Source organism: Heterodontus francisci, chromosome 20, assembly GCF_036365525.1.
Source record: "Heterodontus francisci isolate sHetFra1 chromosome 20, sHetFra1.hap1, whole genome shotgun sequence".
In the NCBI taxonomy this organism is placed as follows: domain Eukaryota; kingdom Metazoa; phylum Chordata; class Chondrichthyes; order Heterodontiformes; family Heterodontidae; genus Heterodontus; species Heterodontus francisci.
Genome location: NC_090390.1, coordinates 78140179 through 78158700, shown reverse-complemented (window position 1 = coordinate 78158700; position 18522 = coordinate 78140179). Strand labels below are relative to the sequence as shown.

The window sequence follows — 18522 nt, the reverse complement described above, 5'->3', positions numbered from 1 at the left end:
TGAATCTAAATAAAGGAAACTATGAAGGTATGAGGCGCGAGTTGGCTATGGTAGATGGGGGAACTTTACTAAAACAGTTGACGGTGGATAGACAATGGCTAATATAATAATATGGGCTGCACAGTGGCGCAGTGGTTAGCACCGCAGCCTCACAGCTCCAGCAACCCGGGTTCAGTTCTGGGTACTGCCTGTGTGGAGTTTAGAAGTTCTCCCTGTGTCTGCGTGGGTTTTCGCCGGGTGCTCCAGTTTCCTCCCACCTCCAAAAGACTTGCAGGTTGATAGGTAAATTGGCCATTGTAAATTGCCCCTAGTGTAGGTAAGTGGTAGGAGAATGGTGGGGATGTGGTAGAGAATTTGGGATTAATGTAGGATTAGGATAAATGGTCGGCACAGACTCGGTGGGCTGAAGGGCCTGTTTCAGTGCTGTATCTATAAATATTTAAAAAAATATTTAAAGAACGTGTGCATGAATTACAACAATTATTCATTCCTGTCTTGCGCAAAAATGAAACCGGAAAGGTGGCTCAACCGTGGCTTACAAAAGAAATTATGGATAGTATTAGATCCAAAGAGGAGGCATATAAAATTGCCAGAATAAGCAGCAAGTCTGAGGATTGGGGGCAGTTAAGAATTCAGCAAAGGAGGACAAAGAGGTTGATTATGCGGTGGAAAATAGAGTATGAGAGTAAACTTGCGGAGAACATAATAACTGACTGTAAAATCTTCTAGAAATCTGTGAAGAGAAAAAGATTAGTGAAGACAAATGTAGGTCCCTTACAGTCAGAAAGGGGGGAAATTATAATGGGGAACAAAGAAATGGCAGAACAATTAAACACATACTTTGGTTCTATCTTCACATAAGAGGACACAAATAACTTACCAGAAATGTTAGGGAACCAAGGGTCTAATGAGAGGGAGGAACTGAAGGAAATCAGTATTAGAAAAACATAGTGCTAGGGAAATTAATGGGGTTAAAGGCTGACAAATCCCCAGAGCCTGATAATCTACATCCCAGAGGACTAAAGGAAGTGGCCCTGGAAATAATGGATGCATTGGTGGTCATCTTCCAAAATTCTATAGACTCTTGAGCAGTACAGATTAGAGGGTGGCAAATGTAATCCCACTATTTAAAAAAGGAGGGAGAGAAATAACAGGGAATTACAAACCAGTTAGCCTTACATCAGTAGTGGGGAAAATGCTAGAGTCTATTATAAAGGATGTGATTACAGAACACTGGAAAGCATAAAAGAGATTGGACAAAGTCAGCAGGGATTTACGAAAGGGAAATCATGCTTAACAAATCTACTGGAGTTTTTTGAGGATGTAACTAGTAGAATAGAGAAGGGAGAACCAGTGGATGTGGTGTATTTGAATTTTCAGAAGGCTTTTGATAACGTCCCACATAAGAGGTCATTGCGCAAAATTAGAACACACGGAATTGGGGGTAATATACTGGCATGGATTAAGAATTGGTTGACAGACAGGAAACTGAGAGCAGGAATAAATGGGTCTTTTTCTAGGTGGCAGGCAGTGACTAGTGGGGTACCGCAGAGATCTGTGCTTGGGCCCCAGCTAATCACAATATATAATAATGACTTGGGTGAGGAAACTAAATGTAACATTTCCAAGTTTGCAGACCAGACCAAGCTGGTGGGGTGGGGGTGGGGTGGGGACTGTGAGCTGTGAGGAGGATGCAAAGAGGCTCCAATGTGATTTGGATAAGTTGAGTGAGTGGGCAAATGCATGGCAGATGCAGTATAATGTGGAAAAATGTGAGGTTATCCACTTTGGTTGTAACATCAGAAAGGCAGATTATCTGAATGGTGATAGATTGGGAAAGGGGGAGGTGCAACAAGACCTGGGTGTCCTTGTGCACCAGTCGCTGAAAACAAGCATTCAGGTGCAGCAAGCAGTTAGGAAGACGAATGGTAGGTTGGCCTTCATTTCAAAAGGATTTGAGTACTGGAGCAAGGACCTCTTACTGAAGTTATATAGGGCCTTATTGAGACCACATCTGGAGTACTGTGTGCAGTTTTGGTCTCCTTATCTGAGAAAGGATGTTCTTGCCATGGAGGGAGTGCAAAGAAGATTTACTAGGCTGATTCCTGGGATGGCAGGATTGATGTATGAGGAGAGATTGGGTTGACTAGACCTATATTCACTAGAGTTTAGAAGAATGAGAGGGGATCTCATAGAAACCTATAAAACTCTAACAGGAATAGACAGGCTAGATGCAGGGAGGATGTTCCCGATGGCTGGGGAGTCCAGAACCAGGGGTCACAGTCTCAGGATACGGGGTATGCCATTTAGAACCAAGATGAGGAGAAATTTCTTCACGCAGAGGGTGGTGAACCTGTGGATTTCTCTATCACAGAAGGTAGTGGAGGCCAAGTCATTAAATATATTCAAGAAGGAGATAGATATATTTCTTAATGCCAAAGGGATCAAGGGATATGGGGAGAAAGCAGGAACAGGGTACTGAATTAGATAATCAGCCATGATCTTTTTTGAATGGCAGAGCAGGCCCAAAGGCCCGAATGGCCTACTCCTGCTCCTATTTTCTATGTTTCTATTAGAGTTTGAAGGCAGAGTGTCTGTTTGCTCCTGGACTGAGAAGATCTCTCCTGTCTGCTCCCATCTCTTTCTCACACGCCTCTGAATCCACTGAAGACACATGAACCCCAGGAGAGAAAAGTCTCCTACAGTGAACAAGGTTTAAAAAGAATACTGGGCCCCAACGCAAAGCAGGATCTACCTACAATCAAAGACTCTACAGTGAGCTCGAAGACCCGTAACAAAAACTCTTCAGATATTGCCTCAAACTTTTTCCACTTTAATTCTTCTGCTATTTTCTGTCTCTATTTGCATGTATCGCGTATGTATGCTAACGTCGGCACATCATGTATCCATAGGCGTCAACCGAATTAGAGTTTAAGTTGAATAAATTTCAACTTTTCTTCTTACAACCTAAGAAAGCCTATTTGTGCTGGTTTCTTTACCTTATAATTGAAAAGCGGTGAACAAGGATTCACCAAGGGAGAGCTAAAAACACGGTGTTTAAAAATTAAATCCTGTTACAGTAAGACCAGGTGAAGGCTGAAAGGGAACCCTAGACCTCTTTTTCACCTGGTCATAACACATTGTAGGTCCGTTACCATCTTTATCTGAAGTTTTTGAGTTTCAAGAACATGATGGGGGAATTACAGCATTTTTATCACTCCCAGAAACAGCTGCTACAAACAGATAAATGGTCAAGGCTCAACAATACTGAATATTTTTAAGGCAGGGAGATAAGGCACACTATACAGTTCAAGGAGTATGATATCAAGCTGTGCAATGTTAGTGTAATTTCAGGCAGCTGCTGCTCTCTCATTTTGCAAACTAAAACCAAGTACATTTGCCCCTACTTCACTCCTAGCACTAGCAAAATTAACAATGCATTTTATGAAAACGCACTATCAGCTCCTCTTCCTCTGTGAGCTGACACAGTGCGACCCAGCTACTTGATTATTGGGAATCAAAGCCAAGTCTGACCATGTTCTCACCTGTTATCGACTCTGTGCATTTTTCAGTAGAGCTGCTTACTCTTTTCCAGCCCAATTGCAGGGACTATTCAAACTGCGTTGATTTTTTGTTTTGGTTTAAACAGGAACACAGGAAAGGCTATTTTCCAGATGGCTGAGAAATTGGTTTGCAGTTAGAGTGTAACAATGGGAGCGAGATGGATAGTGCTGTGTATTCAAGAGGTAACTGAATAGGTATTTTGTAGAGAAAGCAATTGGGAGGTATGATAGAGTAACGTTTGGCATTTTTCCAATGCTGCCATTAGCAAGGTGGAATGCAATGACGTCTTCCAGTCCTTGATATTCCTGTATGGCAGATCAGTCCATATACCCAAATGCAGACAGGCTCCAAGAGTTGCGAACAAGTTTACTCATTGCTTCAAGGCCTGGACCCCTTAGAGTTTTGGTTAGTGGCAGTATTAAGCATTCTTTAGATAAAATCTATAGAAAATATTGTTGTATATAACATGACAAAGTTTTCAATCTTCAAGTTTTCCCACTGGCCCAGTACTATGAAGTGGGGTTCCAGATTGGATATTAGTCTGTGTCAGGTTAGCTCATTTTATATGACAATTAGCGTCAGTCTCTCCCACACATCCAACCCCCTCAGTTCAGGATTCCTTCTTCTGATTTCAGTCCAGAGGCTACGGTCAGAAAGTGTGCAAGGGATGGTTGGTGAGGGCACAATTGGCCTCGATTCTGACACCCTCCAATAGGAAAAGATTACTGCCACTTAATACAGCATTATGGCATACAAATAGGCCATTCAGCCCATCGTGTCTGTGCCAGCCAAAAAAGTGTTATCCAGTCTAATCCACTTTTCAGCTCTTGGTCCATAGCCTTCTAGGTTACTGCAATTCAAATGCATATCCAAGTACTTTTTAAATGAAAGGAGGATTTCCATCTCTACCACCCTTTCAGGCAGAGAGTTCCAGACACTCATCACCCTCTGGATGAAAACATTTCTCAGCGCCACACGATCCTTCTACCCATTATTTTAAATCTATGCTCCCTGGTTATTGACCTCTCTGCTAATGGAAATAAGTCTTTCTTATCCACTCTCTCTAGGCCCCTCATAATTTTATACACCTCAATCAAGACTCCCCTCAGCATTTTCAGTTCCAAAGAAAACCCCAGCCTTTCCTTCTAGCTAAAATTCTCATTCTTGGGAACATCCTCATGGATCTTCTCTGTACCCTCTCTAATGAAATTACATCTTTGCTGAAATGCAGTGACCAGAACTGTACAAAGTGCTCTAGCTGTGAAGAACAATTACTTGAATAATGTGAAGGGCATCTATAGAACAATACAAGACCTTTGGCAAAAGAGGGAGAGAGAGAGAAAAAGTGGCAGGGAAAGTAAATTTTGTGTCCCTTTAATGTAAGATGACTTACACACCTGTGTAGCTTATTAGCTCATCAGAATAGTGACATTTGTTGAAATGCCATGAACAAGATTTAATGGTACAGTCCCCACCACTTATACTGTCTATGCTTATCACAGTTGCCCATCTCAAGCAAATAGTGCTAGCAATTTTCTATTACCATTGGAGTCAATTACAAAAGCACCCCTTATAATGTATTAAGCACGCAGTTCAATAAGTACTTACCGATTTACACAGCTCTGATTTCAGGCCAAGTCAGGTCTTCAAGCAGCTGTTTGTTAAAGTGCGATTATCTTAGTGATAAGATTCTAGATGCAACTGCAAACAATTAGGTGCAATTGCTAAGTGAAAATTTCCTGATTGGTTTTCAAATACGCTTTTTGGCTTTACTGTCCAGATAGAGTGGGTAAACTGCCTTAACACCATCGCCCCCGGTACAAGCAGTGGGGAATTTATCATCACAAAGTTGAGAAACAAAGATCTTGATTAACTGCTATCAGTTAGCATAGTAAGATGAAATTCAGGAGCAGAAAGAGATGAAAAAGTATCCACTTCTCCACTTGCTTTAATAATTCAACTTCAATTATTAAACTTTTGTAACAAATAAAAGACCTGATATATATTTTAACACCACAATGCACAAATGCACATATTATACAGAAGGTTCTGCTACAGTACAACATTAAGCCCCCATGTTAACTTGCTGCTTCTTACATGTACTCACTGCTGGACAAGCCTGAAACTGGTATGCAGGATAAAGCACAGTTGCACATATATATGGGCAGCAAGGGCTAAAATTAACATTGGAGAATGGAAGAACACACACTAAGGCACCACAAAGAGAAGCTGCCCATAAATCTCAAAGAGTTGGAATCACTCACACACTGGAAGATGCAATAAAATGTAAACACCACTTCCATTGAAGGGACAAACGTTAAGTTAGCAAATGAGTTTTACACTATTAATCTGTGGGGCTTTAAAAGCCTGTTTTACAATGTTAACATTAGCATTTGTTCAATTAAATATTACATGTAACATTTTAGCTTTTCCTTTGAAAATAAACACATCCCAAATGGCTTCTTAATATACTTCCCTCAAGGTGATTTTGACCAAGTGTGATGGCAGTATAGCATTGATGCATAACCAAGGAAGTATCGATAGGTCTTACAAAATATCCAATTAACTACAAACCAATGCTATCATTATTCCAGACTACATTTTAAGATTGCCAGATGGACCAATAGAAGTTGGACCAGTGGTAGACCAATGCACTGACGTTACCAGCATCAGCTTTGTAGGAAACAGCAAATATTAGATATAGCATTGTTAATGGTTTGGACTGTTGTCCTGGAACATGTCAATTCTCTAGCTATAATAATGCATTCAGGTATTACAGAAAACCTAGAAACTTGTATCAGTACTTCATACATAATGACTACTAAAAGCTGTATTGTACTGGCAACATTGCCAGACCTGTTTTAAGAATCCCCTACAACACCCCCATTCATGGTATCATAGCAATGTAAAGGACCATGGTCAAAATTGCTGTATGTTAACAATTTGCATATACACAAAGCCACCTTGTCAATAGCCAATAAGCACACTGTGTATTTCCCAAGAGCAGAAGCTGCTATGCGTTCGTCATCAGCATAGGGTCTAAGCAGCACTTGGGGAGGTTCTGAATGTTGCACATGAAAGCTGGATGGAATTAAAGGTTTGCTTAAGTCCATTCTTCTTGCTGGATCATAGGACAGACAACATTCTCCTTCTCCCTTCTCCCAAATTCCACCAAAGAGCTTCATCTCCTGGAATTCATCATCATGCCATCATCTGTTTCATTTTAAGAGATGCTTCAGCTGGTCCTGAAGGTTTGTCGAAAGTTCAACACTGTTGAAATATTTAATTAAGGGAGGAAAGAGAATGATTTATTTGATCTGGTAATTTGGTTTTATACTAACCATTTGTTAACAGTTTTACAAATAACACCAGCCTCCCTCCCTCCTTTATGATTTTATTTTACATCATTCAGGATAATACATGAAATAAGTTGTGCAGGCTGAGAAATATTTACATCTTAAGAGATACACTTGTTTAATGTTTGAATGCTCTATCTTTTAGATGCGTGGAACAATAGATAATGCTTTATATTTATTCTCATTCATTCAACTGTGTTAATTTAATTACAATGAACCACACTTAACAAGAATGGCAGGAAAGAAAACTTATTACAGCCTTTAACTCACTTTAGTTACCATAACTGAGTTGTCAGCTCTTCCACACTCTGTCCCATCTGTAAGGATGATCTGACATCTCAAGTAATAAAAGTTGTAACTCAATGGCAATAAACACCTTGGCTAAATAGAGTTTGTATTTAGGAGCACAGAGTCTTAATGCTGTTCATGGAACACAGGAATAGTAATAGAGTCAGAGTCATAACAGCACAGGAGGCCATTTGGCCCATCGGGTCCATGCTGGCTCACTGTAGAGAAATCCAAATCAGTCCCATTCTCCTGCTCTATCCCCCTAGCCCTGCAAACATATTTCCCCTCTTCCCTCACTGTGCTGAATTCCCTCACTCACCAAATTCCCCAGAGTTAAGTACTCTGTAGCAGTATTCTGCAGAACTGGACTTTGTGATACTTACGTAAAGCACTTCTAGATTCTCCTTGATCAATCGTCTCAGAAGACACAGCTTCATCTCATTCCATTTTGGATTATCCCTCCATGGGCTCACCCGTCCTATCCCTGAAACCTCCTCCAACCCTACGAGATTCTGCACTCTTCCAATTTGGCCTCTTGCACATCCTCTATTTTAACTTTGAGACCATTGGCGGCTGTGCCTTCAGCTGCCAAGGCCCCAAACTCTGGAATTGCCTCCCTAAACCTCTCCATCTCTCTCTCCTCCTTTAAGACCCTCCTTAAAACTTACATCTTTGATCAAGCTTTTGGTCATCTGTCCCAACAACTCCTTGTGAGGCTTGGTGTCAAATTTTGTTTGTAGCACCTTGGGATGTTGTACTGCATATAGATCCTATACAAATTAAAGTTGTTGTTGTTAAACTGTGATTTTTCAAGCGAAGGAGGAGTAGGCCATTCAGCCCGTTGAGCCTGATTCGCCATTCAATTAGATCATGGCTGATCATCTACCTCAACGCTACTTTACTGCACTAACCCCATATCCCTTGATGTCATTAGTATCCAGATATCTATCAGTTTCTGTTTTGAACATGCTCAATGATTGAGTTTCCACAGCCCTCTGGGGTAGAGAATTCCAAACATTCACCATCCGCTAACTGCAGAAATTCTTCCTCATCTCAGTCTTAAACGGCCTACCCCTTTATTCCTATACTATGTCCCATCCCCTGGTTCTAGACTCACCAGCTACAGGAAACACTCTATAGACATCCACTATGTCATGGCCTGTAAGAATTTTGTAAGTTTCAATGAGATCACTTCTCATTCTTCGAAACTCTAGAGAACATAGGCCCGGTTTCCTCAATCTTTCCTCATAAGACAATCCTGCCATCCCAGGGACTAGATTGCACTCCCTCTATGGCAAGTATATCCATCCTTAGAGGAGGAGACCAAAACTGTAAACAATACTCCAGGTGCGGTCTCACCAAGGCTCTATACAATTGCAAGGCTTCTTTACTCCTGTACTCAAAACTCCTTGCAATGAAGGCCAACATACCATTTGCCTTCTTAATTGCTTGCTGCACCTGCATGCTAGCTTTTAGTGACTCATGAACAAGGACACCCAAATCCCTTTGGACATCAACACTTGCCAACGTCTCACCATTTAAGAAATACTGTCTTTCTGTTTTTTTCCTACCAAAGTGGATAACTTCACACTTATTCATATTATATTTCATCTGCAAAGTTCTTGCCCATTTACTTAGCCTATCCAAGTCCCTTTGAAGCCTCCTTGCATCCTCCTCACAATTTAGATTCCCACCTAGTGTTGCAAATTTGGAAATATTACATTTGGTCCCCACATCCAAATCACATATAGATTGTGAACAGTTGTGGCCCCAGCACTGATCCTTGCAGTACCCCACTAGTAATAGTCTGCCAACCTGAGAATGACCCATTTATTCCTGCTCTCTGTTTTCTGTCTGTTAATCAAGTTTCGATCCATACCAGTATATTACCCCCAACCCCATGTGCTCTAATTTTGTTTACGAACCTCTTGTGCGGACCTTATCAAAAGCCTTCTGAAAATCCAAATAGATCAGATCCACTAGTTCTCTTTTATCTATGCTACAAGTAACGTCCTCAAAAAACTCCAACAGGTTTGTCAAACATGGTTTCCTTTCATAAATCCATGTTGATGCTACCAAATCATATTATTTTCCAAGTGTCCAGCTATCACATCCTTTATAATAACTTCTAACATTTTCCCTACTACTGACGTCAAACTAACAGTTCTGTAGTTCCCAATTTTCTCTGTCCCTCCTTTCTTAAATAGTAGGGTTACGTTTGATACTTTCCAATCTGCAGGAACGTTTCCAGAATCTATAGAATTTTGAAAGATAATCACCAATGCATCCACTATCTCTATCACCACTTCCTTCAACACTCTGGGATCATCTGGTCCAGGGGATTTATCAACTTTCAATCGAGTTAATAAAAAGCTTGTATTGAAAAATTAATACTAATTTCTTTCAGTTCCTCATTTTCACAAGTCCCTTGGTTCCTGCGTATTTCTGGGAGATTTTCTGTATCTTCCTCTGTGAAGACAGACACAAAGTAACTGTTTTGTTTCTCCGCCATTTCCCTATTCTCTGTTATAAATTCTCCTGTCGCTGCAAGTAATGGACCCACATTTGTCCTTGTGAATCTTTTCCTTTTCGTGCCTACTAATAGCTGGAGTGAATGTAAGGAGTTCAAACATGTTTTTGGCATCCTGTGAGAGTGTATATCTCAATCAAGAGATTTTGGAAGGTCACTTAGACCATTAGGGAGATAATAAGACATCTGTGGGGAGAACTTCCTTCACACATGCACATGGTGGTGGAGGTGGACTTCAATCTGTTGGCCAACACAAGCTTTATCCTTTCAAAGTGGCCATCAGAATGTTCTCTTTCCTTATCTGCACTGGCACAAGGAAATAAGAAAGCAAAGCTGCAGGGATGTTTAGATACATGGAAAAAAAAAAGTGAAAATAACTTGAGCCAGAAATCTGGAATAGAAGGTTGAGATTTAATTTGTAAATTGTGCTGACTGTTCCCGATATTTACCACACTCTAATTCAGGCATACGTTTTATGTAACATTAGTCTATCCTTCTTGCATTTACTTTAGCATTAAGCAATCTAGCGCGCATTTAGTGTAACATTAGGTTATTCATGTGCATTTTGTGGATTGTTAGATTATGCAGCATGGATGTAATAAAGCATTAGGCTATACAGTTTGTATTCAATGCAGCATTACAGCAAACTCAACAATACTTCTACAATGCTCCTCACGTACTGTGAAGCATCTCAAAGTGCTTTACAGGGAAGAGAAAAGACCACCAGCACCAAGCAGGAAGGAATATGGAAAAGTAAGCGGAGGACATTGAAAAGGGATTGGAGGTTTTATGAACACCAGAAGACAAATGTCAACACTTATATTTTTGAATGACACTTGTCATTAAAGTAGTGATGAATTATAAAGCTGTTCTTTAAAAAAGGATCAAGAACCAGCTTATCTGAGTGGCAGCACACCCGACTCTATGTCAATGGGTTGTGGTTCCAAGTCCCACTCCTAGACTTCATGTAATCTCGGCTGACACTTCAGTTCAGTACTGAGAGGGTGCTGCACTGTTAGAGGCGTCTTTTTCAGATAAGAAGCTAAGCTGAGGCCCTGTAAAAGATCCCACAGGGCTATCCAAAGAAGAGCAGGGAGTTCTCCCAGTGCCTGGCCAAAGTTTCCTCCCTCAAACAACATCACCGAAAGACAAATTAACAGGTTATTCAACCCATTGCTGTCTGTGTGATACTGCTGCCATATTTGCTTACACTCACTGGCTGTGAAGCACTTCAGGGTGTGGAAGAAAGGATAAAGCACAAGTAAGAGGTGACTTGATTGAAACATATAAGATTCTGAGGGGTCTTGACAGGGTGGATGTGGAAAGGATGTTTCCCCTTGTGGGAGAATCTAGAACTAGGGGTCACTGTTTAAAAATAAGGGGTGGCCCATTTAAGACCGAGATGAGGAGAAATTTCTTCTCTCAGAGGGTTGCGAGTCTTTGGAATTCTCTTCCTCAAAAGGCAGTGGAAGCAGAGTCTTTAAATATTTTTATGGCAAAGGTTGATGGATTATTGATAAGCAAGGAGGTGAAAGGTTATCAGGAGGTAGATGGGAATGTGGAGTAATCAGTTCAGCCATGAACTTATTGAATGGCGGAGCAGGCTCAAGGGACTGAGTAGCCTACTCCTGCTCCTAATTCGTATGTTCATATGTACAACTTAAGCTCTTTCTATATTAAATGACGGAAGATGGGTTGTGATAATTTTAATTTATTAAAGCTTAGGTGAGACCAGCATTAAAGTGTGCTGCTCCTTTATAATGTGGTCTGGAAATTAAGAACAAAAAGAACATTTGGAAAGAGAACAAAACTGGGTTAACATTACAGGTGGGCAGTCATTACTCTCTCCTTTCTGATGCTGACTGACCTGTGTATTTCCAACATTTTGTGTCAGCATCCTGGCCACAGTTCAAGGCAGAACCAGACTGTTCGCAACCATGACGTCCTAATTGACCCTGAACTGAGCTTACAACCCCTTATTTTCTCCATCAAGACCACCCACTCCTACTCCATAACATCACCTGTCTCTGCCATTGCTTCTGAAACCATCATCCAAATGACCCAAACTTGGTGCAACACTCGGATCAAGACATTCTTCAGGTTCAAAATAAGCACAAAGGACCATATTTTAATTAGAATTAAGTTTAGGCATATACAAATGACAGCACAGCAAATACTCACTTTTTCTGTATAGCTTCCTGTCTGTAAAAGAGGAAAAGCTTAGGGTTACTTAAAGAAACTTAATTTTATCACATAAAACAGATCAAAGACAATTTACAAAAAATAGTATAATAAAAGCAAAATATTGCAGATGCTGGAAATCTGAAATAACAGAAAGTGCTGGAAATATTCAGAGTTCTGTTGAAAGGTCACAGACCTGAAACATTAACTCTGCTTCTCTCTCCACAGATGCTGCCAGACCAGCTGCATATTTCCAGCACTTTGTTTTTATTTCTAATTTACCAAAAGCAGCATTTTTTGGAGAATTCAAAAGAACATAATTGAATTTAAAGTGAACCATTTTCCCTTATATAAGAAAGAGCTACTTTTACATTGGACATTTAATTTGTGTTGCAGGGACCAGCCTTTGTGCTGTTAAATTCAATTTCTGCAGATTTGCAGCAGATTGGTAGACAGGGTTTACTGTAGGATACACATCTGCTGCCTGTGTATGAAAACAAATTGAACAACATAATGCTGGATCCCACGCCAGGCTCACAGAGTCCAAATTAAAAGATCAATGTAAAAAGGTCTGCCCTAGTTACTTCCCTTTGTCCTCTATTTTAGCAGAGCAACTGGTTTGTTTTAAACAGCATAAAATAGTGGATGAAAAAATTTGATATGCATGTGTTAAAAGTATGTTAGCTAATATTTGCACAGCCTGTATGAAGATATGCAGAACTGGAACATCACATATCGTATAAGTTAATAATATATGTAGAGTTTCCAAATATCATCAGGATTAAATCATTTCCTCTTCCCTAATCCTAGTTACCTTGAATATGTTTACATTCCTTTCTTGTAAAACTAAATTTCCCTCATTTTCTTGTTCGTTTTCTCCACTTTTCCTTCCTTCCTGAGTCAAGCCCTCACTGCAACCTCACAACGGACTGGCAACATTACTCTGAACAGTTCTGGCAGAAGGAGCTCAGAATGGCAATTCCTGACACTGAGCGATAAATGAAATTCTTAAAATATTAGATAGGGAAAAGACAGGAAAAGCAAGAAGCGAAAGGAATGATACTTACTGGTACTGCAAATGTGTTGTTATAATTGACATCTTACGTAGGCTCTGTCCAAAAAAAGGGAAAAATGATGAATCCATTAATATTGTGAAGAAATGAGGTGACCAGCAAGATTAATGAAATGAGACTAACAAAGGACACAGAACCTACGATGACTGCACTGTTTCATCGAAGAGCAGGGGAGTTCTCCCTGGTGTCCTGGCCAATATTTATTCCTCAAGCATCACTAAAACACATTATCTGATCATTAGCTCTTCATGAGAATTCACTGTAAACTTTAGTAACTTTGGTCATTGATTACAGAGGATACTGAGTCAAGTGGTTTTGTTGTGCCCGCTGTTTAAACATTTCCAAAAACCATCCACTTGAAAACCAGATTGGTGACAACATTAGATCGCCACCATGTTGCCCGGCACAGTCAGTTGTTGGGATGGCAAAGGGGAGGGGGGGGTGTAAGAAACGACAGGAGAGCTGTCAGACTGTAGGTGATAGTGGCAAGTCACCTGCCCATCCTCTAGCCCTCAAATAATGGAAACCATCGACTCATCAGAATTTTTTTTTAGGGCTTGCCCGTTGTATGCTTCCAGCACACTGTTATGAGACATCGGTACAATCAGACCTTGTTGAATGGCAAAGCAGGCTTGAGGAGCTGAGTGGCCTACTCCTAATCCTAATTCATATGTACGTATTGATAGCTGAAAAAGTCCTTAGAAAGGTCAGTCACAATCCCTGAGTGACTGTCCATATACAGTGTCCCAGGGAGTGTCAAGATTTGCACACACATGGGTGGCACAGTGGTTAGCACCGCAGCCTCACAGCTCCAGCAACCCGGGTTCATTTCTGGGTACTGCCTGTGCGGAGTTTGCAAGTTCTCCCTGTGACCGCGTGAGTTTCCGACGGGTGCTCCGGTTTCCTCCCACAGCCAAAGACTTGCAGGTTGATAGGGAAACTGGCCATTGTAAATTGCCCCTAATGTAGGGAGGTGGTAGGAGAATGGTGGGGACGTGGTAGGGAATATGGGATTAATGTATGATTAGTATAAACGGGTGGTTGTTGGTCGGCACAGACTCGGTGGGCCGAAGGGCCTGTTTCAGTGCTGTATCTCTAAATAAATAAAAATGTGAAGAGTTCGAAAGATTGGTGGAGTGTAAAATTTAAAATAAACCACATGCTCATTAAAATGCATCTCAGAACAAAGTGGATTTTTTTTTTCTATTGCAGCTTGGAAATTGTGGAAGAAAGATTTGCGTTTATACAGCCCCTTTTGCAACCTCAGGACCTGTAAACCGCTATGCAGCCAATGAAGTATTTTCTGAAGTGTTGTAATGTAGGAAACGTGGCAGCCAGTTTGTGCACAGCAAGCTCCCACAAACAGCAATGTGCTAATGTTCAGATAATCTGTTTTAGTAACAGTTAAGAGATAAATATTGGCCAGAACACTGGGTCGAATGCCCCTGCTGTTCTTCGAAATTCATTTTTGTTTATGCCCACTCAAGAGGGTCAGACGGGGCCTCGGTTTAACATCTCACCCAACAGATGACACCTCCAACAGTGCCTCACTCCCTCAGTACTGCACTGAGAGTGTCAGCCTCAATTGCGTCTTCAAGGCTCTGGAACAAAACTTGAATCCATGATCTTTTGACTCAGAGGCGAGACAGTGCTACCAACTGAGCCACAGCTGACACCTACTTTTCAAAATATATTTTCGCTGTGGTTTCTGACAGCAACATAGGCAGATACTGTGCTGTGGGAACTGGCTGCGAGATAAACAGCAACAATAGTCAAGATTATCACAGGGGCATTTCAAGGAGGAGTGCTTTGGTACGTATGCTATCAGAGATGAATTACTCACATCCTCAGAGTGCAGTACGGAGTCCTCCTGCATCACCATGTTTCTAGCTGCCTGACCAAGGAGCTGAAACGGGAAAACAAAATCAAAATTTACTCCCTAACATACTGTACACTGGGGAAATTTTGTAACAGCAAACACAAACACATTTCCAGATGGGATTATTTCCATTACAGCAGCTTTTGGCATCTGGTGACTTTAACCGTGTTGATTTGAAAGTAGGGAATTCCAGTGGAGCTGCATGTCATGCCAGAGAGGGACTAAAAACAAGTTGCATTTAAAGACTACTTTTCACATCTTTATGACATCATTTCAGCGCCTGTGAAACAGATAAAGTGCAGTCACTGCCATTATGAAGGCAAACATGTCAGCCAAGTTGCCCACAGCAAGATCCCACAAGGAAGAACGAGATAAATCACTAGATAATCTGTTTTAGTGGTGGCTGAAGGATAACAATTGGCCAAGATGCTTCATTTTTCTCTGAATAGTGCAAAGGGCTTTTTACATCCACCCAAGAGAGCATACGGGGCCTTAGTTTAGCATCTCATCAGAAAGAAAGTACCTCAGACTGTGTAGCACTACCTCAGTACTGCACTGAAGCATCATTATTATGTACTCACGTTCAGGAGTGGAGTTTGAGGCCACAACCCACTGATTCAGAGACGAGAGTGCTAACCCATTGAGTCAAAGAGGCACTTAGCATTCAACAAATGGATGAGGTCAGCAAACAGAAAACCATGGGCAAAAATGAAGAATACTTATATTGTTCAACAACTACAGTCTTAAAGTAATCCCAGGATAGCCCATTCTTCAGACAGATTATCTATTCTAGACACAACAGCCTTGAAACACCAAGAGCAGTTCCTGCACAGAGAGTTCTCTACCTTGACCCACACGGTCAAGATGAGGGCACAAAGGACAGCAACTTCCCAAAGAGAACATATTGTACCTATGAAAATGCAAAACAAAGGGCATGATATAAATAATCCATTGAAAAAAGATCAAATCAATACACTCTAACACTGTGCCAAAACGGTTTGTGTGCAGTGGTCTTAATTCATCACCTCAAATTGTTCCCACCATTACCATGACCAGTGACACCAATCCAAGTGTTAAAACAGCTGCAAATGCTAACTCCAGCTACAATCCAAGAGAACATCTGTAACTGCTCTGCTGGATACTTTCAGAGTTTAGATTGACACAGTCCAAAATATCACTTCCCCACCAGTTCACTTTACCAGTGACAATGCTGAACATCTTCAAACCAAAACCAGCTTTCAGAAATTCAGAGAAAACGTCCTCCTTTTGATTGGAAACATATCGTTTTGTATTCAATACCTATTCCTAAATAACCCTGTCAGAACCTAGAGAAACACATTTCCAGGCTTTTTTTTTTGATTCAATATATAAATTTGCTTTAGAATACGCTGTGGATTGGAGCAGCAAGTCTCATCCCATCACTGAAAGAAATACTAGTATTTATGCAGCACATCATCACACCCTTCATGAACAACACAAACACTTTGCGCACAATGGATTACTTTGATGTGAGGTAAACATTCAACACCGAGGGAGTGCTGCACAGTCAGAGGTGCCATCTTTCAAATGACACTCTGGAGTTCCCTCCCTAAACCTCTCCACCTCTCTTTCATCCTTTAAGAAACTCCTTAAAAAACTAACTCTTTGATCAAGCTTTTGGCCTCATATCACCTTATGTAGCTCAGCGTCTAATTTTGCTTTGAACACTCCTGTGAAGCGGCTTGAATTGTTTTATTATGCTACAGGCGCTATATAAATATAAGTTGCCATTGTCTAAATGTGAAACTTAGATCACTTCTGCTCTGCCCTCTCCAATAGGTGTGAAAGATTCCAGGACACTATTCAAGAAACAGCAAGGGGAATATTCCTCTGGTATCCTGGTCACTATCTATCCCTCAATCAACAGCACTAATACATGGGATTATCTAGTCATTTGTCTCATTGCTGTCGGTGGGACCTTGCTGTGCAGAAACTGGTTGACATGTTAGCCTACATTCCGACAGGGGCTACACTTCACAAGTACTTCATTGGTAGTAAAGCACTTTGGGAAGGCACTCCCTCAGTACTGCACTGAAGTGCCAGCCTGGATAATAGGAACATAGGATTTAGGAGCAGGAGTAGGCCATTCAGTCCTTTAAGCCTGCTCTGCCAATCGATAAGATCATGCCTGATCTGGTTGTGGTCTCAACTCCACTTTCCTGTCTGTCCCCCATAACCCTTGACTCCCTTATCGATCAGAAATCTATCATACTCAGACCTGAATAAATTCAATGACCCAGCCTCCACTGCTTTCTGGGGGAAAGAATTCCACAGACTAACAAACCTTTGAGAATAAAAAAAAATTTCTTCATCTCCATCTCACAAGGAAGATCTCTTATTCTTAAACTGGGTGCCCTAGTTCTAATCTCCCCCACAATAGGAAATATCTTCCCAGTAATCCACTCTATCAAGTCCCCTCAGGATCTTAGATGTTGCAATAAGATCACCTCTCATTCTTCTAAACTCCAGAGGGTATCGGCCCAACCTGCTCAACATTTCTTCAAAAGCCTAAATAATCTGCCCAAATGCCTTGGCTTGCGTATTGAACTCAGGACCTTTGGTGTCAGGCGCAGAAACCCCAGGAGGGGGATTTGAGCCTCTAACATTTGGGTCGGGGTGGTGTTGGGGGGGGGGGGGGGGGAGAAAGAGTCAGAGCCCCAATATCGTGGCTGAGGGTTCACCTTGGCTCAGGGACACTTGGCCCTTTAAGGGGAAGGACTCCCAGGGAGGATTTTCTGTCGGAAGTTTTTTTTTCAATATTGCTTCCCCCCCCCCCCGGGGACCGTACCTCGGAGCTGCGGGAACCCTTCAGTATCTGCTTGGTCAGGGCGATCACGTCCGTGGTGCAAGTGGAGACTTTTTCCGACAATAAACCCTTCACCGACTGCCCGTAACGGGCTTGCGGGTCGGCGACCGCCATCTTTCCCGGACGGACGGGGGCCGAGAGGGGCCGGTATACGGTCCGCGTTTTCAAAATACCCCCACAGCAGGAGCAGTCTCTTCGCCCGCTCCTGCTGCAGACACATTTAAACTGAGCAATTTAAAATCTTGTGAGCAAGCAATTAAATTTCCCGGTTTTCAAACCTTGCATAACAATTTTTTTTTTAAATTCACAGTTTCAAAAATCTTGCATAAAAAACATTTCCTTCCCTTTGTCAAGTCCTATATGAGGCTTTTAGAAATGTTTTGAGTTTTATTGAAAAGGAACACAAAGCAATCTGATAATACAGTGTCTCCCAATCTGTAAAAATGTGTTCAATGCAATTATAGCATCAGCTAGAATATTTAGAACAAAGGATCTCCCTCTAATTCATTCTAGTTCATATGGCTGGAACCTTTGAAAGATGGAGTGAAACTACACCTCTAATTGCTGGGCAGTGTTACATATGTTATATACTGTTATACTATCTGTAAAGTGTTAGGAATTAATTAGCTAGGAACTAGTTGTTATGTGTAAGTGTTCCTGTAGGGGGCCACATTCACAGCTGCACCAGAGAGTCATGTCATATGTAACACAAGAACCAGTTGATCAGGTTTTACAGCACCAAGCATGGTGCTGAAATAAACAAGACTGACTCCAGCCTTTTTCACATTTTAAAGTGTGGCTCTTTC

At 41.3% G+C, this 18522-nt stretch overlaps 1 protein-coding gene across 3 annotated transcripts; it reads right to left on the bottom strand.

Moving 5' to 3' along the window:
• Positions 1 to 5494: 5494 nt before the first annotated feature.
• borcs7 (BLOC-1 related complex subunit 7) lies at positions 5495 to 17869 on the bottom strand. 3 transcript variants are annotated; one of them, XR_010977077.1, is made up of 6 exons: positions 17699 to 17869; positions 14836 to 14898; positions 12987 to 13030; positions 11920 to 11940; positions 9488 to 9677; positions 5495 to 6834 (listed from the first exon to the last, which is right to left on the bottom strand). XR_010977077.1 is itself a non-coding variant. In XM_068053072.1 (6 exons), exons 1-5 carry the CDS (start codon positions 17828 to 17830, stop codon positions 7897 to 7899), a joined length of 342 nt encoding a protein of 113 aa, XP_067909173.1. In that variant the 5' UTR covers positions 17831 to 17869; the 3' UTR covers positions 5495 to 6834; positions 7877 to 7896. The 3 variants fall into 3 exon arrangements, 2 of the variants coding, with proteins under 2 accessions (XP_067909173.1, XP_067909174.1); XM_068053072.1 differs by lacking the exon at positions 9488 to 9677 and adding an exon at positions 7877 to 7978; XM_068053073.1 differs by lacking the exon at positions 9488 to 9677.
• Between the last annotated feature and the right edge of the window lie 653 nt (positions 17870 to 18522).